The sequence below is a fragment of the Amblyomma americanum genome, chromosome 9, assembly GCF_052857255.1.
Source record: "Amblyomma americanum isolate KBUSLIRL-KWMA chromosome 9, ASM5285725v1, whole genome shotgun sequence".
Classification (NCBI taxonomy): Eukaryota; Metazoa; Arthropoda; class Arachnida; order Ixodida; family Ixodidae; genus Amblyomma; species Amblyomma americanum.
In genome coordinates, this window is record NC_135505.1 from 148,255,459 (window position 1) to 148,277,715 (window position 22,257).

Genomic DNA, 22,257 nt, shown 5'->3' on the forward strand with positions numbered 1-22,257 from the left:
CATTGTTATCTAGTGCCATCACAATTTAATTTGTGGCATGCATCAGCTGCGTGTCATTGTCGATAAACGTTGCCGAAATCCGTGCTGGCTACTGCCCTCTAGAAATGCGCTTATGTGTGCTTGAAAAGAAAGGGCTCTATTTTTGCTGATTTTACTAGAAGTACGTAGCAGAGAAATTGGCCTGTGGTTTTTCACGGAAAGCTTATCGCCTGATCAATGAAAAGGAATCACCTTAGCCATTTTCCAATAACTTGAAACTTCTCCTGTACTGAAGCTTTCAGGGAGGGCGAAGGCAGCACCCCGCTGCTGCTGGCACACTTTAGTCACCCCTGAAGAAGGGATCGAGTTGGTCCCGAAGCGTTGGGCAAAGATAAAAATATTGGTTGGCGTCAGTTTTCTCTCAACTATTTGACAGCAATAGTTACAATTAAGTTACAACTCCATAAGCTATATGGCGCCGTACCGCAGCTTCGCCGCTGGTGCGTGTCGCACGATTAGGGGAATCGAATGCACCACTTCTTCCCCACTCTTCGGGGCCACTGTTTATAATAAAGGGTTTTTTCCCTCCTCCTCCTCCTTCCGATGACAACAGCCCGTGTTTGTTACTGCGGTCTTGTACGATACGATAAGTCCTCAACCTCAGTCACGCCAGCAAAGGCATACACACTTGTACCCCAGCCCTGCGCTATGCGAGCTTCCTGCCGCTGCTTCTGTGCCCACTGGCGTCATTCAGTTTGAACACGTGGATGATCGCGCTTTATATAGGCTTTTAGCTCAATGGATATTGCCGGAACAGCCGAACTAGAGAAGTGACTTCGTATCTTTTATCAGAAACCAAAACTTCCCTTAGAGCGGAATAAGCATGACGTGCCTTCTCGTCGCATTTATGCCATCGTGTTGCACTGCTTACCCGCCGCGGTGGCTCAGTGGTTAGGGCGCTCGGCTACTGATCCGGAGTTCCCGGGTTAAAACCCGACCGCGGCTGCTGCGTTTTTATGGAGGAAAAACGGTAAGGCGCCCGTGTGCTGTGCGATGTCAGTGCACGTTAAAGATCCCCAGGTGGTCGAAATTATTCCGGAGCCCTCCACTACGGCACCTCTTCCTTTTTTTTTCTTTCACTCCCTCCTTTATCTCTTCCCTTACGGCGCGGTTCAGGTGTCCAACGATATATGAGACAGATACTGCGCCATTTCCTTTCCACAAAAACCAGTTATTATTATTATTATTATTATTATTATTATTATTATTATTATTATTATTATTATTATTATTATTATTATTATTATTATTATTATTATTATTATTATACACTGCTTGTTACAAAATTTGAACGAATGCCGATATTCGTGGTCACGGATGCTCTGTGCACTGTTAGTGCAGGGGCACTGTTAGTGCAGGGTTGGTGCTCGGATTTGCGGTGCACGAGCACTTCGTAGAGTTCCGATGCTGCGAAATCAGCAAGAAAATGAGACTGTAGTGCATTGAGCACCCTTCGAGAGCATTTTCCTATTAGGAACTACCACTGATAACAAAAACCAAAACCAGGCCACTAAGCAAGCCGAAGTCAAGATAAACTGCGACATCAAGCCAATCAAGCGACAGCGTGATGGCAGGAGCTGGAGGTAGCTTCCTGTGATGGTTGTGGTTGCGCTTTGCATAACGCTCCGATGTAGGTCCCTGCGTGCTATGAGCTGCGATCGTCGTCATGAGATGTTTCAACTGCTTCTGAAATGAGTGCGAGCTGAAGTGACAGAAAAAAAACATGGTTCTGCAACGCCAGGCAAGGGGAAGCATCCTCGATTTCGCCGCCCGAAGGCAGTACGATGCTGATCTGCGTAGCAGAAACGCACTGATTCGCGACCGATTTGCTGCCGCGAACTGTCTGTACAGGAAAGACCTCTACGCTCACTATGGATGCGTTAACGCTATCGAGTTTTCCGACGACGGAGAGTGGCTTGTCTCCGGTGAGTGCTGTCATCCTAGCTCGGTGCGTCCAGCTGATCGTGCCGCTGTCACCCATCGTCGCAGTTGTGTGCCATGCGCTCTGTAGCGTTGCTGCTTTTACGAGCGCTACGGCACTTGCAGATTGGATTTCCTCGTGCTATGTCTACTGTCACACGTTTGCCCAGTTTGCGTTCTGTAAAGCGAATTTGCTATGAGTTTTGCCGAGAAGTGCCTCCAGAGCTGCGAACGCAAACCTGCTTGCGACGCCTGCGCGCATGTTCGCGAATATGTGTCATTAGAGGCAGTTAGTAATGAAGCTGTCTGGCGTTTATTGCAGAAGCATGAATACATGTGCGCTACTACGTCTTAGTTCAAAATTGCATGACTGCCCCTGCATGCTCTCAAAAAGCTTCATCGCCGTTGTTGGTCACTGACATTTTCGAATGCCTTGGCGTGGAGTTGTGTAATCTTTAATGTCATCGTTACCCTTTGAAATTACCCCTTTATATGTTGAATGTATTACCTTTAGAACCAAGATAACAAATAAATCAAAGAGGAAACTTATAAACGCTGACAATAATGCAGTGTGAAAACACTTTAAAAGTGAAAAGTCAAGGTGCTTATCGCGGTTTAAGGAGCGCCTTCTGATCCCAGCTAACCGCATTCATTCCGTTTCAGGTGGGGACGACAAGCGAGTTCTTCTGTGGAACGTGCAGGAAGCCATCTCTGGCCCTGGCCGGCCACGCGTGATGAAAGGACACCATAACAGCAACATTTTCTGCCTTTGCTTTGACTCCTGCCACTCAGCTGTGTTTTCTGCTGGTTAGTAATTTCATATCAGGCGGTTATTTTCTGTACTGTTCACCAGCAGTACAAAGAATAGAAGGCGATTATAGAAGGAACGTAGTCCAAACTGACTGTACGAGGACTGGGACAGGTTGAGTGTTACTTGAAAGTTGAAAGTTTACTTGAAACATCCTTCTCAAGGGGACTATCGTGCATGCAAACAGCTTTTGTACAGCAGGAGAGCCACAAGAATGGCGTGCGCATAGGAGATGCCAAGTACTTCATGTAAAGAATTTTTTTTTACTACAGAACAGGCAGAAAGCAGATGACCTCTACGTTGACAGAACATTTAAATATTGCAAAATAAAAAAGAACACATTTAGAACAGTGAACGTGAAGGAACAGATTACTGAGAGTTGAGAAGTGTGAGCTCTTTTTTCAAGCAGAGCAACAGGTGGGATGCTGGCAAAAAGTTATGAGCTAGTGACATCTCAAGAATTTCCCTAGCCAGTTAATCTTAATTCATCCTACGACTTTAATATTAGTCAGCTGTGGCTGACTATACACTTTGAAGTGTGTTCACCTGTGTGCACTGTTGCTGTAACTTAACAATGCACCATGCTCTTTTTGTTGATCACTGATTAAGCAGTTGGCTTGGTCTATGTTAACACATTTATTTGATAATAATTCACGACCTGGGCCTAAATTCTGCTCAACAAAAGTAAAGTTTATTTTGTCATGGCTCATTAGTGTTGCTTTGTGTTGTTACTGAAAATACATATATGTGCTGCATTGCAGCTGCAACAACTTTTTATCAAGGGAGCCCTTAGGTCAGTCTGGGCCAAGTCCACTGGTTTTGCCAGCTTATGTTAGTGCCTGAAAAACGCCATGACAGATAAGATTATCTACAGACCCATGTTTTCATTGTGATGGCAAAATGGCTTTGATCAGATCATGCTTTTTATTTTCTATGTGTGCATTCTTTGAAAAATTTCACTTGTTCTTTGGGGGCGTGCAGAATTAGTCATCTTTTTGCTTGTGCTCCCAATGTCCTTGTTCATCTGTTGTCTTTTAGTTGCATGCAGAGCAAAAAAAATTCACTGTGTACCATGCCAGTGGTCACAGGTATCCTGGGAGTCACTACCTGTCCTTGTTCTGAGTCCAAGTGGCGATATTAGTTATCACCAAAGACCTGTGATCACTAGTGATCACTAGTGATCGCAAGTGAATACCAAGGCAGACAGGATACGCACAAGTGGCCACTTTCCTCTCCTCTTGACCTTTGATGTCTGCCCATGTGCTGCTTGGTGCTGTGCTCCTGAGAACATCTCCATCACCCTTTAGAAGTTCATGCTTGTGAATCTGTATGTGTGGAGATTTAGGCAACCTTGAAGACACTGCTAGGGTTCTAGGGTGCTAGGGCTATTTAGTCAAGCCATCTGCTTTGTTAATTGGCTGGACATGCAAGACGCGAGTGTCTTTTTCGAAGCTAGTAAACTGCACCTCCTCAGAGACCCAAATATAATTTGTTTAAATGCCGATTATCGTAATACAGCAGCTCAGCACAGGGATAAACTAGTAAGATCGAGTCGTGCTGCATGTGTGCCTTGAATGGCTTTTTGTAAAAAATTATTGCTGGCGGTTTAGCATTGCTAAGCAGGTAATATTGTGCTAAAGCAGTCTTTTGCAGATGGACACCACTACCACATATGTGAAAGCAAAATTGAGGTGTCCACTGACCCAGGGAGCCTATTTATGTTAGAGATGGGTCGCTCAGGAGCGAGCCGGATCTTTTGAGCCGCTCTTTTTAAAGAGCGAGTGAGCCGTGGCTGAGTAAAAGTGAGCGGCAGTTCTTGGTTCTTTTGGAGAGCCCGTTCTCTCTAGTTCAGTGAGCCGTGCCGAACCGTTCCGTCAGAGCCGGTCTTCAGCCGGGTGCGATTTACGCGCCATCTATTAACAGTGCGAGAAAGCATCTGCATTCCCGCTCTTCCTAGCAAAAGTCGTAGTCAGCAACTCTGTCCCTCGGCTGTGTACAGTACAGTGTGCGCCCCCCCCCCCCCCCCCCCACTTGTCCCCTGCAGGAGTCACTGTCCGCTTGACAGCATCGCTGTGACGGCCGAAGGCTCCTAGTTTTGTTAGGCGCACACATCCACCAACGCACCAAGAAAGCAAGCGTGGTGCACAGAATGAGCACGTGGCGCCGCTCGTTCCGGTGCTCCATTCCCACAGCAGCGAATCTCGATGCCGCTTCTGCGGAAATATACGAACTGCCATGTGTTCTGCGCTGGGCCCTTTCCTTTGCTGGCATTCTTGATGGCGCCGAAGCGTCGTGGGCCTCCGCCATCTGACATTTCCACGACGAGCCAATGGGTCAGTGGCCCTGGCAGTTAGCTGAAAAAAATCTCGTCATCATTCGAGAGGTGACGCGCAGGAGCGGCAGGGAAGGAAAACAGCATCACGCGATGAGGGGTTCCTTAAGGAGAGGGCTTTCAGGATGTTTTCGTTATATGTTTGTTTTTCCTTTAGCCAAGCGTTGGGCGAGGGGCTGTGGCTACCTTCATTGGTTATGGAAGCTTAGGACGGGCCTCAAAATACGAGTGCCCTAACTTCTTTGTTTTTAAAACTTACAAAAACGCTTGCTAATGCATTAGAAGTCACAAGTCAGTCTTGTCTAGTTTAGCTAGAGGCTCCTTGCTGAGGCTTTTAATTCTACAAGTACCTGGGATTTAACCCGTGGTTGGATAAGTAAGGTCTTGTAGAGTGTGTTCTCTGTGTGAGAATTACTTTTTTTGGTTAGTTAGTTCGACCGTCTGTGTGACTCTGTGCGTCTGTAACTCGGCTTGCCCTTGTACATTTATGTAAATATATTTCCTCTCCCCATGATCTCATTCTTCAATCGTCCCTATCTTCAAACACTGCCTGGAGAGGTCCTGTGCCCCTCCGAAGAAAAGGAAAAGACCATGCCTAAATTTACTACAGGGCTATTTTACTAATGCATATGTATCGTTTTATTTCAAATCCAGATAACTAGACTGCATAACACAGGTTACACTGTAACCTCTGTTATGCAGTCTAGCTGTTTGGCTTTAAAATAAACGATATATGCATTAGTAGAAAAACCGTGTTATAGGTATTTTTACTAATACCTTCGAAGTGTTGCACCAGCTCACGATGCACAATCGGTGGAAGTCGTGAGACATCACTCGAACAGCGGCTGTCAACGAACGGCGCCATCCTTTGCCAATGATTTGCCAGAAGACACGTTCTGAGCGAAACAGCGCTCGCAGACAACAGACGAGAACAAGGAAGACGCAACAGTGCAGGACAATACATACAGCACTCTGCGAACCATGTTTTGCTCAGAATGTATCTCAACCAACTCGCACAGCAATGCGTACTTTGCCGGAAGACCCGGCTCCGACTGAACGGTTCGGCACGGCTCACTGAACGAGAGAAAATCGGCTCTCCAAAAGAACCGCCGCTCACTTTTACAGAACCACTCTTCTTTGCCGCGCTTGGGGAGAGAAGGAGTGGAAAGGAAAGAACCACGGCTCATTCGTTCAGGAGTGGCTCAAAAGATTCGGCTCGCCCCTGAGCGACCCAATCACCGTTACAAATTAGAGTGAGCCAGTGAGCCGTTCAAATGAGCCGGTTCATTTCAGTGAGCTGAGCCGCTCACTGAAGTGAGCCGTTTTGCCCATCTCTAATTTATGTGCCTTTCCTTTCCTCAAAACCAACAGAGTTGTAGCGAGTGAACCCGTAGAACGCTGGCAGCCTATTCCTCCAGTGCAGCGTTTCTGCCTAAACGCTGTCACCACAAATGCAAGCAGCGCGCATCTCTGTATCACTACCAGCACCTAGCTCAAAGCATGATTGAGGTGTCCACTGACCCAGAGAGCCAGTTATATGCGTTTCCTTTCCTTTCATGACTTCTGTGCAGAGATGAAAGTTGATGAAGACGACAATGTGCAGTGCACAGCGCGAGAGTGTGGCAGCTTAACACGGGGCGTTATCGGCTCGGGCGGTAACATAGTGCTGTCTTGCAGTGGCCAGTGAAGCTGATCCATTCGCACCGCCGCGCGTTCGATACCAGATCACAGCAGTATTCTATTTCTTCAGGCATCTGAGAGGCTTCAGACAGACATCACCTTTTTCAGGATTGCTATTGGTGTAGTTCTTTCACATTAAAACAGTAAGGCAAGTGAAATTCATGGCCACAAGTTACATAAACTATTCCTTGTCACTGAAGAAAATTGAAATCCTACTCCCCAGATCTCCCTGGTCTCATTCACTGATGTGCGAAGAGTTGTTGAAGCATTCAAGGCCAAGAGCCGCTGTGCTATTTCATTTAGCCAGCAAACAAGCCTTGGGCGAAGAAAATATGAAATGCAGTTTTATAAAATTGTTTTAGAGGAGCGTGTTCCGTGTGAACAGGCGAGGAAATTAACTCTTCAGAGCATATATGCTGCTCTTGCTTCGTTCGAACTGATGCAAGCAGCTTTTCTCGACATAGTTATGTACATGCTACAAAATAATGTGTTTTTGCCATTGGTTGTGGTTGCGTTTACAATGTAAAACTGCACTGTATAGATGTATGCGTGACTCGGAACGCAGTGCTAAGGGCATCAAGACACGTTTGTCTAACATGCTCTACTTTCTGGTAGAGCTGCACAGGTCATATTGAGAAGTAGCATTGAAATATTGCCGTCTTTGCATAATTGCATAGGTATTGGCCCACTAGTCATAGTATGGGACCGTAGAGGCTCCAGAAAGTGATGAATATTTAATTATACTGTGATAATTTGCAACAGTCTGGTTTCAGTTAGGAACATAGTATGCCACGATGTTGAGGACTGCGCCAGTAAATCACAGCTAATAATGGGCTCGCACACTTTTTGTACATCTGGTTAGCTGTATCGTGAGGTGCTGTCTGTACCTATGACTTGGTCGTCCACATAGTCTTTAAAACTAACCCGAAATATGTCATAAAGTACAGTCTTTGTCAAAATTGTCAGGCACACAGGGTTCACTGTTGAGCCATGTGGTGAAATGCTTGCAGTGCTCTGCAAGGGCGTCGTATGTGCCTTGCTTCATAATTTGACAGCAAATCAGGTCGGCCAGGCACATTTGGCAAATGCTGTACATTCGGTATTTTTCTGCTATGAAAACTGTGCCTGCAGGCATGGAGGCCGAACATCACAAACATTTTCATCTCAGAATTTGCTGTTATTACTCCCTTAAAGACTTAGCATTCCCTTTGGTGGTAATGATGTTGTGTACTCATTGTAGTGGTTCTTTTTTTCCAACAGGCAATGATGAGCAAGTCGTGGTCCATGATGTCGCAACGTGAGTACAGCCATCCCATACTTTTTCTACTGTAAAGGCTAGGGTAGGGATTAGGGCATGGGGAACAGTGGCAAATTCATGCTCTATGCTTGAGAAAGAAAACATTGCAGGAGAGGAGTTTGTGTCGGTTTTTAAAAAGCAGTGGACTTTCATGTTGAAAAATTAAATTCACAGCAGTTTTTCCATGCAAAAGTTTCTCACTTGGATCGAGGGCAATGCAAACAATAAACAGGAGCTGTGCTTCAGTCTGACGCCTGGCTTGGCGCGGTGACTGAGTGACAGTAGCACTTTACTGTCTGGCATGAGTTTTCAGGTCCAATCCCCACCATGACACCCTCATTACAAGGAAGGTGAAATGCAAAATTAAGCATGGGCTGAGATTTTTCTACAGAGGCAAGCATACTTGCTTGGCATTCTTGAGGGGTGCTGCGTAGAGGATGTAAATACAAATTTTGAAGTAAATACTCACTTCACTGATTACACTTGAGAGCGTAGCTGTATAGACATACGAACCATGCAGGCACCAGCACCTTGCCCCTACCAAAGCAGCTACACTAAAATCTCACTTCATTTGCTCTGCAGCATGCCGCTTGAATGCTCTAGACATGTGTGCTCACCGCTGTACATGCTAAAGAATGCTAGGTGGCAAAGTAATTAGGAGCCGTCCACCATGACGAGTCTCACTGCCCACAGTGCTTGTTTCAGGACGTTAAAACCCACAATTAACAATTTCAAATGTCAAATTTTTTTATTAATCGATGAAAACACAAAAAAAGAGTGTCCAGCACTGTTTGGACCCGTAGCCGTAGGCTAGTTATGGGTCCAAGAAATGAAATTACATAATGCAGACACTTCGTCGCATGCACAGTAAAAACTTAGAAGAGCGGAGAGAGAGATATATACATAGTACAAATGGGGGAAAGAAAAAAAAAAAGCTAACAAGGAACAGTCGCCTCGGAAAACATCGTGAACTTCAAATTATAATGATAAATGGGATGTGAAATGCAGATAGATGTCTTTTAACATGTTTAATGCATGAGCTTAAAGAATTTTTTAGCTGTATGTGCAAAATTTTGAGCATATTTTATTTCTTCTGGAAGAGTATTCCATATCTTAACACCAGTGCAAGAGAGCTGTCGTTCTCCATAAACATTGTGCGTGGGCGGTAAATTAATGTTGCCTAATGCTAGGGACATATGGGACATATGGAAGGGGTGGTTGTTTCTTACGATGCTGTTAACGACAGTTGCTGTTTTTAGGAGGCGTAGTGAATCAAAAGGTAATATCCGTAGGTCATGGAATAATGGGTTGCTGGGGTGATCCTGCGTAGAATGCGTTATGATTCGTAATGATCGTTTCTGCAATTTTCTGATTGGCTGAAGATAACTACTGTAGGTCCATCTGCATGAGTCAAGACAGTTTGAGAGATGACTGTGGATAAAGGCAAAATATAAAATACGTAATGTACTTGTGCCAAAAAAATCACGTGCTTGAAGCAGTTTACAGCACCCCGATGCCATTTTTGCCCCCACTGCTAATAAATGGTTTTGCCAGTGCAGGTGTCTGTCAAACAATACGCCAAGATATTTAAAACAAGGAGTATATTCCAGTAGAGAGTTGTTAATACAGATGGTTACAGAGTTAGGATCTACTTGTTTTCTGCGGGAATGAAATATAGTATATTTTGTTTTCTCGACATTTACAGTAAGCCTGTTGGCTGAAAACCATTTAGAGACGTTTGCCAAACCTTCGTTTGCTTTGAACTGTATTTCCTCGATGCTACTGCCTGTAAATATTATAGCGGTGTCATCTGCATACATCAGCATTTCTCCGAATTTTAAGACACGGGGAAGGTCGGAAACATATATAGAAAAAAGTATGGGTCCCAAAACGGACCCTTGGGGTATGCCAGTATGAATACGTTGTGGTGATGATGAGACATTATTTATGACAACTATCTGTTGACGTTCACTGAAGTAACTGGAAAACAAATCGAAAATCCGTTACCTAAATCCGTAGTGTTTTAACTTATACAAAAGGATAGAATGGTCGACCGTATCGAAAGCCTTTTTTAAATCGAGAAAGACTACAGCTACAAGTTCATTGTCATTTAAAGCACAGTTTATAATGTGGGCTAAAGACTGCACCGCTGATGAGGTTGAATGGTTTGGTCGAAAACCGTGTTGCTGTGGGCAAATTATGTTGTATTTTTGTGTAAAGCTATTGAATCGATTCGCAAGGATTTTCTCGAAAAGTACATTAATGGCACTGAGCACGGATATTGGTCGATAACTAGAAGGGCTTGAGCGGTCACCGTCCTTGTATATTGGGACAACTCGGGCTGTCTTGAGCGACGTAGGGTACGTGGCGGTTTGAAGTGAGTGATTGAAGACGTGACATATTATTGGACCCAGAATATCAATATTTTCTTTTAACATACGTACTGTAATTTCATCTATACCTGCGGCTTTATTACTATCCATAATTGCTAATGTTGAGTGTATCTCGTTAAGTTCAATGTCATCCATTCGAAAGGAGTTTGAGAGCGGGCTTGGTAACAAAGAGTTTATATCTGTGTTGTTTACATTGGTACCTGAAGAAATTCCAACGGTAGTAAAGTATGAATTAAAGCTGTTTACAACATTCTGATCAACCACGTCAGGGAACGTCTGTTTCTGTGGCTTGCCTATAACACTATTTACGATTTCCCAGAGTTTTTTAGAGTTACCGGAGCTCTGTTCGATTAAACGTGTATAGTATTCTTTTTTTCGTGCGCGCATAACTGCCACGGATTTATTGCGTATCTTTTTGTACTGACCCAAGTAATAGCTGTTGTCCTTATGCTGTTTCCATTTATGATACCAAAAGTCCTTCTGCTGCAATATTGCTAAAATCTGCTCTGTCATCCAAGGTGAGACGGGCACTTTATATGAGCGAGCAGACGTCTTAGTACTGCTGCTATTTTTAACTGAAGTCAGAATGTCAATTAAATTGGAGAATTCAATGTCGACGTCATCGTGGTATAACGTACTAGTGTCGATTAACTGGATATTTGATCTCAGCAAAGCGTAATCAATTCTGGTACTTACTTTGGCGTGCTTTAAATTTGGTTTTACGGCGTTTTTGACCGTTACATAGGTGGGGAGATGATCTGAGATGGGTTGGTTGCATACCCCGGCAGTAATATTCGAGGTTATATTAGTTAAAACATGATCAATGACAGTTGCAGATGTACTGGTTATTCTAGTGGGGACAGTGATCAGATTTTGAAAATTAAACGATTCTAGCAGATACGTGTAGTCACTATGATTTGTATGACTGGTGTCTATGTTAACGTCACCACTGATTATAACCGGACCTTTGTGTTGTGACACTAGAGTGAAAAATATAGATTCAAGTTTTTGAAGAAATGAAACTACAGCTAAATTAGGTGGTCGATACACGACACCTATGATAACAGAGTTGTCCAGCCTGATAAATAAGGCCTCGATATCAGATGTGCTGCAGGAGACATTGGGCAAGGCTGAGTAGGTGTGACTGTTATTAACAAAAAGGGCTACACCACCACCGCGCGAAAGTGAATCACATGGATGAGAAATTGTGAGATACTCAGGAATAACAACATCTTCACCTTTTTTAAGCCAAGTTTCCGATATTGCAATGACATCATAATGTTTCTGGCACTGAAAAAGATAAACAAGGAGCAAGTTCAAGTTCTTTCTTATACTGCGTATATTGCTGTGTAATATGTGTAAGCTACTATTATCTATCTTCGTGAACGCCATGTCTCTGCCATGAGTTAGGTGCGGCTAGGAATAAGTTACTAGACAATTTTTGAAAGATCATCTTCACATGTCACATGGACGACTTTTGAATTGTCTGCTTTCCTCGCCAGGATTTTACCATTTGAAACCCAGGCAAATTTCCAGCCTTTTTCTTTTTTCAGTTGGATGGTCTTGCCTAGCAAGATTTTGTTTTCAGGGCAGAGGTGGTCATTCACAAAGATTGGATCGTTATCCTCAAAGCCAAGCATCTTTGTGTTCAATCGGGTTTTCTTGGCTGCTTGAAAGAATTTGTCCCGCGCACACCTTGAGTTGAACTTCACTATTATATTTGGCAGCCCTGATCCTTTAACCGGAACTCTATGTGTGACATCTATATCACCAGAAGAGAGATCCAGTTTCAGGCACTTGGCCACCTTCAGGACCGTGTCATCTAAGTCCTCGTTCTCAGCCTCTGGCACTCCCTTTAGTTCAATGTTGTTGCGCCTACTGTATTGCTTCAATTCAACAAGCTCCTTTTTTAAGTCCCCCAGGCTTTTCCTTAGCCTCTGGCAGTCTCCTTCACTGTCTTCACTCCGCTTCTTTACCTCAGTGAGCTCCTGGCGTAAATTCCGGATTTCGCTCTTGAACTCATCGAAGCTCTCACTGTTGAACTCAACGGATTGTTTCATGGTCATTACGTCAGTCCTAAGTTCGGCTACGGCTTCGATAAACTTCGCTGTCAGTTCAATGAACAGCTTTGCTAGTTTCTTAATAGAATTTGGTGCCTTTTCAGACATGGATCTGGCAAAATCCTTCAATACATCCATAGTCTGCAGAATATCGGAATCCGGCTCGAAAAGTGACAAAAGGAAGCAAACAGGGAACAAATGGCATAAATTTCAAACCACGTTCAGAGCAGGCCGGCAGCTACGCCAGTAAATATATCATAACAAGGTGTCTTAAAAGCCCACCTGCGATGCGCAAGAGCGATGGGTTAGCAGTCGTTGCAGAACGGCCACCAGCCTGCTCTGAAGTGGGTTCCGTCGGTGTCGGCGCAGTTTTATAGGCGTTGGAAACGCCCCCCGTTTCGTAGATATCCCGTGATCAGTCCCGTGGTAGATATGTCGTAGTCGATGATGGCACGTGCTGGGAAGCAGGCGGTAGTGCGCGTGCGTGCAGTCGGTGAGCCTTTTACTCCGCCACTGTTTTGGGCTGTTGTCGGTAGCTGTGTCTTGCAAGGAAGGCCTGCGATGCGTAAGAGCGATGGGTTAGCAGTCGTTGCAGAACGGCCACCAGCCTGCTCTGAAGTGGGTTCCGTCAGTGTCGGTGCAGTTTTATAGGCGTTGGAAACGCCCCCCGTTTCGTAGATATCCCGTGATCAGTCCCGTGGTAGATATGTCGTAGTCGATGATGGCACGTGCTGGGAAGCAGGCGGTAGTGCGCGTGCGTGCAGTCGGTGAGCCTTTTACTCCGCCACTGTTTTGGGCTGTTGTCGGTAGCTGTGTCTTGCAAGGAAGGCCTGCGATGCGTAAGAGCGATGGGTTAGCAGTCGTTGCAGAACGGCCACCAGCCTGCTCTGAAGTGGGTTCCGTCGGTGTCGGTGCAGTTTTATAGGCGTTGGAAACGCCCCCCGTTTCGTAGATATCCCGTGATCAGTCCCGTGGTAGATATGTCGTAGTCGATGATGGCACGTGCTGGGAAGCAGGCGGTAGTGCGCGTGCTTGCAGTCGGTGAGCCTTTTACTCCGCCACTGTTTTGGGCTGTTGTCGGTAGCTGTGTCTTGCAAGGAAGGCCTGCGATGCGTAAGAGCGATGGGTTAGCAGTCGTTGCAGAACGGCCACCAGCCTGCTCTGAAAGGATGGCAGACTGGGCGAGTTGGTGTTCCATGGTAACAAGAAAATTCGAAGAGCGCTAGACAACAAGACCAGAAAGAGGAGGAGACAAACATGGCGCTGAACTTACATCTCCACAGTTGTAAGTTCAGCGCCGTGTTTGGCTCCTCCTCTTTCTGGTCTTGTTGTCTAGCGCTGTTTGAATTTTCTTGGTAACAATTTAAAGGTTTTCAGAGTTAAACCTCATAAGGCACTAGATTCCCACTTAGAAGGCAGCCAGGATACCTCTCCAGTGTCTTTGGGAATCTATCTCCCCGTCGTCCATCAAAAAGAGAGGTGACTTGAAATATACCAAGCAGCACAGTTCAGTGGTCTTTCAGCATGTGTGTGTACTGCTTGTCTGCAGGGGTGCCACCAAGGACGTGTTCCTACATGAGGAAGCCGTGTATGGCCTTTCAGTGCAGCCAGGCAATGACAACGTGTTTGCCAGCGCCTGCGACGACGGCTGCATACTTGTGTATGACATTCGCGAGCCACGGGCCTCCGACCCGCTCCTGTTGGCCACTTCTCGTTCGGCCTTCCACGCCGTGGCCTACAACCCGACTGAGCCACGCCTCTTGGTGACTGCCAACTCACATGAGGGTGCCGCCCTGTGGGATGTGCGGCAGCCGATGCGCTGGCTTCTGCGCTACAGCGGCGGCAGCGGCAGCGCAGCGCAGAGTGCCATGAGCGTGCGCTTCAACAGGAGGGGCAGCCACGTGCTGGCGCTCCGGCGCCGACGCCCGCCGGCCGTGTTCCGGGTAGAGAGCTCACGGCCACTCGTTCAGGTGGACCATGCAGGCTACCACAACTCGTGCACCATGAAGAGCTGCTGCTTTGCGGGCCAGCGCGACGAGTACGTCATGTCGGGCTCGGATGATTTCAACCTGTACGCCTGGAAGCTGCCCGACGATGTGGACGAGAGACCTGTGGATGCCAACTGCGCCTGGGTGGCGCAGGCTCATCTGGTGCTGCAAGGGCACCGGTCGATCGTCAACCAGGTGCGCTTCAACCCGTCGTCTATGGTCGTGGCATCTTCAGGCGTGGAGAAGATGATCAAGGTGAGGAGGAAAGCAAAGGCAATGAAAGAAAAGTGATGTAGAGAATTTTCAGTTGACGTAACAGTTTTAAAAACCTGATCGGGTCAAGCACGCAGCCGCGATTGTCACAAATGCCCAACGAAACACCCCATTTGAGCACTCTAGAGAGGTGTGTGGATGACTGTAGAAGGGGGAAACTGTATTCACTGGTACATTGGAAAGAAAAGTGAAGCAGAGGGGATAGCACAGGGAAACACTGACTGTGTGATGCTAGTATGGCATTATCATAATGTGCTTCGAATGCATTGCATTGCACTCAAGTATCTTACCTTGTGTCCTAACCCCTGCACCTCCTTGTGCTCGTTGTGGGGTTGTGAATACAGCTGTGGAGCAGCCTGCCACTTCCGGGCGGCCTGAGAAGCCTGTCCGAGGCACAGATAGAGCCACGGCGGCGTCGGTACTCTTACCAGGAGTATGTCGAGCTGGTGCTGGAGAGCGGCCAACTCATGAGCCACGACTACAGCCACAAGTCGATGGAGGAGGACCCCCGTATGATGGCCTTCTTTGACTCCCTGGTGAGTGCATCCAGCCAGGCAGCTGTGAAATCTAGTGTTAGCTGTGAAGCCTGGATGATGTAGCAGTATGTTCAAGTAGCAGTGAAGAACCGCAACTTCTGCACTGCCAAAATATTTTGCAACTCGACTGCTTACTGAGAGATGAGTGTGCACCCTTTCTCAACCATTTACTTTTGAGCTGCACATTTGGGCAGTTATGAAAACCTTGAGGTCTAGTAAAAGATTCCAGAAAAGTGAGGACAAGAGCTTTCCTCCCCTTCTGGAGATTTAGAACTTCAGGCATGCCATAACTGTCCAACTAACAGCTCAGAAGGCCTCACAACTCTTGATAAGCAAGTAAGTACCAGTCTCTTTATAATTGATGTGTAAGAAATGGAATGCAAAGCTCAAAAAACAAAAACAAAAAAAGTCGCTAGTGGCACTGCCAGACTTGCCCAGCTCAAATACAACATGCTAATTTGTAATAAGGGGATAATTACTCATTGGTATCCACCCAAGCACAGCCATGCGACTACAAAGGCTTATCACAAATCTACTCCACCTTGGGGGATTCCCCTCAAACTTTTGACTAACACTGTTCCCACTTCGAGTTATTGATCAAATCGCTCTCGCCCTGCCATAAGCTTACCATCCCGGTCAGGTCAGTTGGTAGAGCGACTGCTCCAGTGAAGCGTTGGTCCCGGTTTCGAACCCCGTACCAGGGCGATTTTTTTTTTAACTGCGAAGTTTCTGAGAAAGCTGTATAGCTTTCCTTTGTAGCCGTACGGCTGTGCTTGGGTGGATGTATTTCCCTTAGTACTTCATTTCTTTTCTACATACCCGAGCATGGGTGTGTTCATGTTTGAATACAGCCCATCAGTATAAGGTGGCCATCATCGTCGTTGTCATCTTCAGCCTGACTGCGCCCACGAAAGACCTCTCTCACGTCTTTCCAGTTAACCCTGTCTTTTGCCAGCAGCAGCCACCATATCCCCGCAAACTTCTTAATCTCATCCACCCACCTAACTTTCTGCCGCCACTTGCTACGCTTGTCTTCTCTTGGAATCCGCTCCACTACTCTTAAAGACCAGCGGTTATCTTGCCTTCACATTGCATGCCCTGCCCAAGCCCACTTCTTCTTCTTGATTTCGACTATAACTCATGTTTGTTCCCTCACCCACTCCTCCTGCTTTTGATCTGTTAATGTTCCACCTACCATTTCTCTTTCCATAGCTCGCTGCATTGTCCTTAACTTAAGCTGAACCCTCTTTGTTATTAGTTTTTGAGATGCCAGAAGTTTTAACATCTCGATTATTCTGACGATGTGACGGAACCGTTCGTGACACTGTACAGTCATCAGAAACATTTGTGGTTTCAGACTACTGGATAATTCCGACTTTTGTGCCGTTCCATTAAAGCCCAAAATAGTGTCGAAATTATCAAAACAACACAGGGTCACGGAAAAGCAAAGAAGCACTCAGACAGGGCACTGACTTACAACTTGATAATATCAATAATGACACGCCACCTCGTCCAGCTGTGCATTTTGATCCCAAAAAATTGGTCACAGACTGTATACTATCGTGTTCATCTGTATGCCTTGGCAACCCATCCTGCTGTATTGCAGTTAATCGCTGCTGTGGGTGCATGATAAACAGAGCATGGGTGGAGGGAGAAATCAAGAATGCCAATGCAGGTCCAGCGAGATGCAGAAGGGTGGTCTTCATCGGACACAAGCCACGTAGGGTCGGGGTGGGACACGTCATCCGAGTCATCCACCGAGGAAGAGAGGCGGAGCGAGCAGCTGGCACGGATCCGTCGGCTCAAGCGGCAACTCGAGTCGTCAGACAGCGACGACAACTGGGTGCCGTCCAGCCCCATCCTTCCGTAAGACATGACCGTTTTAGTAAAGCCCTACAATGTTCTTGAAATACATGTCGGAAGCGTCGACCAAATGCAGTGGCAAAACGGACGAGATTAGGGGCATGTGCCTCATTGGCTAATTGGAAAGTTGCCTGGCTTTTTTTGCCAAGAATTTTTGGGGTAACCAACAGTGTGTAGCAAGAATTATGTGTGCTACGATAGCAGGACCAGCAGCCGGCACTCTGAAGTTGCACATCACATCATGTTTTAGAATATCCATGGCATACCATGGGAGCCAGCATGAACTATCAAAGCATCTTTGAAGGCAAGTGTCTAGCTGCCCACGATTATACACCTGATAGAAAGCGGATGACTATAGCTAGGCTTATTGCATTTATTGAATGAAATTAATGCAAGAATTCCATCTGGCATCACAATATAGTGCAGGTATGTAGATGCGAGTCGATTTGCTCTTGTTGCAATGGTGCGCTGCTTTGCAACATTATGCATCTTTCTTGTGAACAGTGTGGCATTTTCTTTTTATTTGTATTTTTTTGCCATTTCAGCCCACTGTATGTGCAATTCTTCGCATATATTGTTTTCATCTATGTGCCTTTCCCCTCTTGTTCCTAGCCCATCGAGTGAAGCAGCAGAGGAGGAGGAGCCCCAGGCCAATGAACCAGCCACAAGTGATCCTACCAGCACGTAAGGCTTTTTAGGGTGACCTCTGAGGGTTCCTCTACGGCCTCAATTAAAAGAACTTGCTGTTGGGCTAGTCGGCCGAGATTCACTTTATGGTTTGCAGGCACCAACATGGGACAGGACACTGGAGTAGATATGGCGCATCGTCCCGTTGTCTTCCTTCGTGTTCTATTTCGGTGCCTTGAAACCAAAAATAATCCAGTACAGTCATCAAGCGATTTTCTTCACTCCATGTCCTCTTTTTTTGCTTTTCTTTTTCCGATCAAACATTTGGACGCACATTTCTTGAGTTTCTTTTTCCGTGCAACTCTTTCTCAAGCTCCTGAATCACCATGGACAAGACAGCTGTTTGGAAGCAGGTGGCAGAGCCCATCAAGCAGTCGTGACAGCAAAATAGCGAGCAATAAGAATATTGTTTGATAGTAGCATCTTATATCGTTTTCATGGTGCCTTTTCATCGGAAATTTCAACTGCATCCCACTCATTACTCTGTAGCTCTGCAATGGTTCACTAACATGGAAAGCTGGCTAGGCACACTTGCTTCTTGCACTTTGAGGTATTCCTACAGTGAGACAACTTACAAGTAACAAAACTTTTTAGAATGCAAGTACGACACAAAGGAGATGCCAAATGTATGCATCTATGCATTGAAAGGAGCAGGCTGCTGGTGTGGTAGTGCAGTGAATGTGTTGGTTATAGATACCATTATTGGGCTACAAAGAAACTATTGTTTCACAGCTCAAAGGTCCATAGCCAGCTACGAAATTTTGCAGAACACAGGAGCAACGGAACCAGTGAATATTCTCAGCATGAGAATATAGGCACTTCTTAGTTGCAGGAATATTCTCGACATGTGCACCCTACAACTAAGAGGTGCACATTGGCGGCCATACAGACAAATGCATGCTGCAGCATTCATTGTTAGGCTGCACAGTGGGGCCGAGAAGAAATGCAGTGTTTGTATTTTTTTTACTTTGTTTTCAAGCAAACTGCACTTGGCTTGAGAGTGTGCCGGCATTGTGCATGCTGTGGTGGGCTTCAACCACCCATTGCATGCACACGAGGCTCATGGCAGCAACTTGAGACAGCTTGCAGAGCAAAAAGAAGAAACAGCAAGTTGTGTGCAACTTACAGTAACAGTAGTGTGTTACTTTGTACAGAACCTGATGCCAGCCGCCAGCATAATAAGATATAATTTCTTCTGCTCGCATCTTCAGCCAGTGGAGCTATAATGATCGCTGTCATAAGTCACCTGCTGAAGTTTCAATGATGGTGCCATCAAAACAAATGTTAGCACATGTTCCCATCTTGTGCAGTTAACCAAGCCCCACATCACAGATAAAGCACGGCACAAAAGCAGCAATGCCGACTGCTGTCGCAATGGACGGGCTATGTACAGAGCTTGGCAATAATGTGCCTGCTGCCTAAGCCAGCTCACCCTTATACACAACTGTTTGAGTTGGACTTTATTTCCCAGCCTGACCATTCTCTATGTGAAGTAATGACTTAACGTTTCGTACGTTTTTCGGAGAGTGACTGAAGCTTTGCAAGCTAACGCTTCTCACACAGTATGCATCTTGCGGATAAGCCAGGTGTGGTGTGGTAACTTGTACACATCCGCGACTGCATCGTGTTCTTTCGCTCTTCCATTTCACAGTGGCCAGCGAGCGAGAGCGGACTTCAAGAGGCCCCGGTGCGGCTTCCACAACCGACGCTCGTACAGACGACGGCGGCGCAGTGGCAGCGCCGACAACCAGTGACGCCCGAGGAAAGGACGGCGGCTGAGGGGTGTTGCGTCAGCGACTGGGCAGTCCTCATCACAGGTCGGGGCGCACCTTGAAGCCGGGCCCCTTGGGCGGCTCCGTGAGCGACGTGAGGCCCTTGGCCGGCTCGCACGAGAAGCGGCCGCTGCGCGGGCCGGGCTTGGGCCTCTCCCCCTTGCGGAACGCGTCGAGGAGCTCGTCCACGTCCTTGGGCTCCAGGTCCTCGTAGTAGTCGTCGTTCACCTGCAGCATGGGCGCGTTGACGCAGGCGCCCAGGCACTCGACCACGCTGAGCGTGAACATGCCGTCGGGCGTCGTCTCTCCCGGCCGGATGCCCAGCTTGCGCTCGACGCACGCCTGTATGTCCTCGGCGCCGCGCAGCATGCAGGGAGTCGTGGTGCACACCTGGACGTGGTAGCGGCCCACGGGCTGCCGCATGAACATGGTGTAGAAGGTGGCCACCTCGTAGACGCGCATCCTCGGCATGCCCAGGTAGTCGGCCACGTAGTGCATGGCGCTGAGCGGGAGCCAGCCGTGCTGCCGCTGCGCCAGGTCCAGCAGCGGGATCACCGCTGCGCTGCGGTGGCCCTCCGGGTAGATGCTGGTGATCGCCTCGGCACGCTTCACGTTCTCGGGGGTGAACTCAAACTTGACCTTGGCGTTGTTGAGCTCGCTGTCGCGGTGCACGAACAGCTGCTCGCTGCGGAGTGCCCCCGAGACGGATAGGCACCGGCGGCCACCGCTGCTCAGAGGCCGACGCCACAGCGCCGCTTGCCGCACGGCCCACCTGCAGGCCTGCTGCATTTCTGTGCCGTCGGAACCGCGGGCAGTGACTTTCTGATGCCCTCGCCGAAGCCGCCGCGTCTGCACGCTGTGTGCAGCTACACCGTGGTGGTTGATTGAGCGGTGTTGCTTGCTCGCGAAGGGAAGGTGCTGTTCGCAGTTGGTAATGCTGCTGCGCAAGCGAGTGAAAGACGCCCGACTTTCGAAAGTACGGGCAAGGCGATGGTAGCCTGTAGGTTTACTACACGGCCACCTCGGAGATGGACGCAATGGACGTTCAAATAGAAGGCTGGACGTGAAAGCAAGCCAGGTAGAGAAAGCGTAGTGCAACCTACGAGTGCAATGGTACGGAGCCGATCGGCGAAAACGCCGTTTGCTCCCTGGTGGTGGCGCTAACGTCGCGTGCCCCCGTTCGTCTTCAGAGAGATTTGCAAACCGCATTTTGTTTTCCTTTCTTGCCACTCGGTGTTCAGTTATTTTGCAGCGAGGACTTCGTGGAAATTTTCGGCACACTACTGTTTCAAATAAAGGAGAGCTTCCTTCTTGAACTCTGCAGCCTCTCAAATGATTGGGGAGGGCGGAAGTGTGAAGCCGCTTGCGGCCGCGGTTTCTGACGATTATAAATATTAAATTGTAACATATGTGTCAACCTTTTCACGCTGAAAAAATAAGTGCTGAAATTTCAAATCATTGCGCTTGTCCAGGTCGTTGGTCTTATGAGAAGTGTACATCAAGAAAACGGTGCAAAACTTTGTGAATAGGGGTGTGAAAATATTGTTTTTGATTATCAGCAAAATATGCCTTCGAATATCGCTCAGTATTAAAAAAATGAGAAGGGCATTTTTTTTTTTCAAAGCTGTATATAGTATTTGGAACCGAAATGAAAAAGCTATACTTAACTGTACAGAAAAAAAATAATAAGTGCACGGGAATGCAGCTGATAAAACAGTGTGAAACATTTAAAGTGGTCATGCAAAATGAGCTACAAAATTCATCGATTGGCACGACTTGCAGCCGAAAATAACATCGTGGTATAGTAATATTTCATTACTTCGGTCTTAGGGGGCCTGAAATGTCCAACTTATCCGAAGGTCGGGTGATAACTTATAAATTTATCAGAAAAAAATGCAGAAAATACGGTGAAGCCTTTTGAGGAGGCTCCATCGAACAAACTGCCAAAAGCCTGTGATCAACGCACAACTTCGTCGTTCTGAAAGAATAACGCGGGCGGAACGCACATTGCCGCTGGAACGGCCAGACCGCTTCTAAAATGAAAAAAATTACCTGCTGCGGTGGCTCAGTAGTTGGAGCGCTCGGCTACTGATCCGGAGTACCCGGGTTCTCGAACCCGACTGCAGCGGCAGTGATTCGACGGAGGCGAAACGCCAAGGCGCCCGTGTGCTGTGCGATGTCAGTGCACGTTAAAGATCCCCAGGTGGTCGAAATTATTCCGGAGCCCTCCACTGCGGCACCTTTCTTCTCTGAGTCCCTCCTTTATCCCTCCCCTTACGGCGTGGTTCAGGTGTCCGCCGTGATATGTGAGACAGATACTCTTTCCATTTCCCCAAAAAGCAATTTACTGTAGCGTCCCTGGGGATCTTTGACGTGCACTGACATCGCACAGCACACGGGCGCCTTAGCGTTTCTCCTCCATAAAAACGCAGCCGCCGCGGTCGGGTTCGAACCCGACCGCGGCGGCTGCGCGCTTACGCCCTGACCTGATTATTCCCCCAAACAGATGACCGTTTTAGTGCAGACTTGTAGACACTTTTCGTGATCGAGTATGCGTGAAACGCAAGGTATCTTTATAATGCGTTAGCATATATAGAACTCCCATCGTG

At 47.1% G+C, this 22,257-nt stretch overlaps 3 protein-coding genes across 3 annotated transcripts; 1 reads left to right on the top strand and 2 right to left on the bottom strand.

Annotated features, from left to right (window-relative positions):
* Positions 1 to 1,584: 1,584 nt before the first annotated feature.
* LOC144104835 (DDB1- and CUL4-associated factor 5) lies at positions 1,585 to 20,964 on the top strand. The gene is made up of 8 exons (XM_077638046.1): positions 1,585 to 1,964; positions 2,623 to 2,766; positions 8,040 to 8,076; positions 14,079 to 14,772; positions 15,135 to 15,326; positions 17,002 to 17,192; positions 17,802 to 17,873; positions 19,528 to 20,964. Exons 1-8 carry the CDS (start codon positions 1,763 to 1,765, stop codon positions 19,628 to 19,630), a joined length of 1,635 nt encoding a protein of 544 aa, XP_077494172.1. The 5' UTR covers positions 1,585 to 1,762; the 3' UTR covers positions 19,631 to 20,964.
* Positions 11,900 to 12,535, bottom strand: LOC144105136 (uncharacterized). The gene has a single exon (XM_077638308.1). The coding sequence runs from the start codon at positions 12,533 to 12,535 to the stop codon at positions 11,900 to 11,902; it is 636 nt and encodes a 211-aa protein (XP_077494434.1).
* ND-24 (NADH dehydrogenase ubiquinone) lies at positions 19,322 to 20,857 on the bottom strand. Its single transcript, XM_077638047.1, has one exon. The coding sequence runs from the start codon at positions 20,855 to 20,857 to the stop codon at positions 19,688 to 19,690; it is 1,170 nt and encodes a 389-aa protein (XP_077494173.1). The 3' UTR covers positions 19,322 to 19,687.
* Positions 20,965 to 22,257: the final 1,293 nt, after the last annotated feature.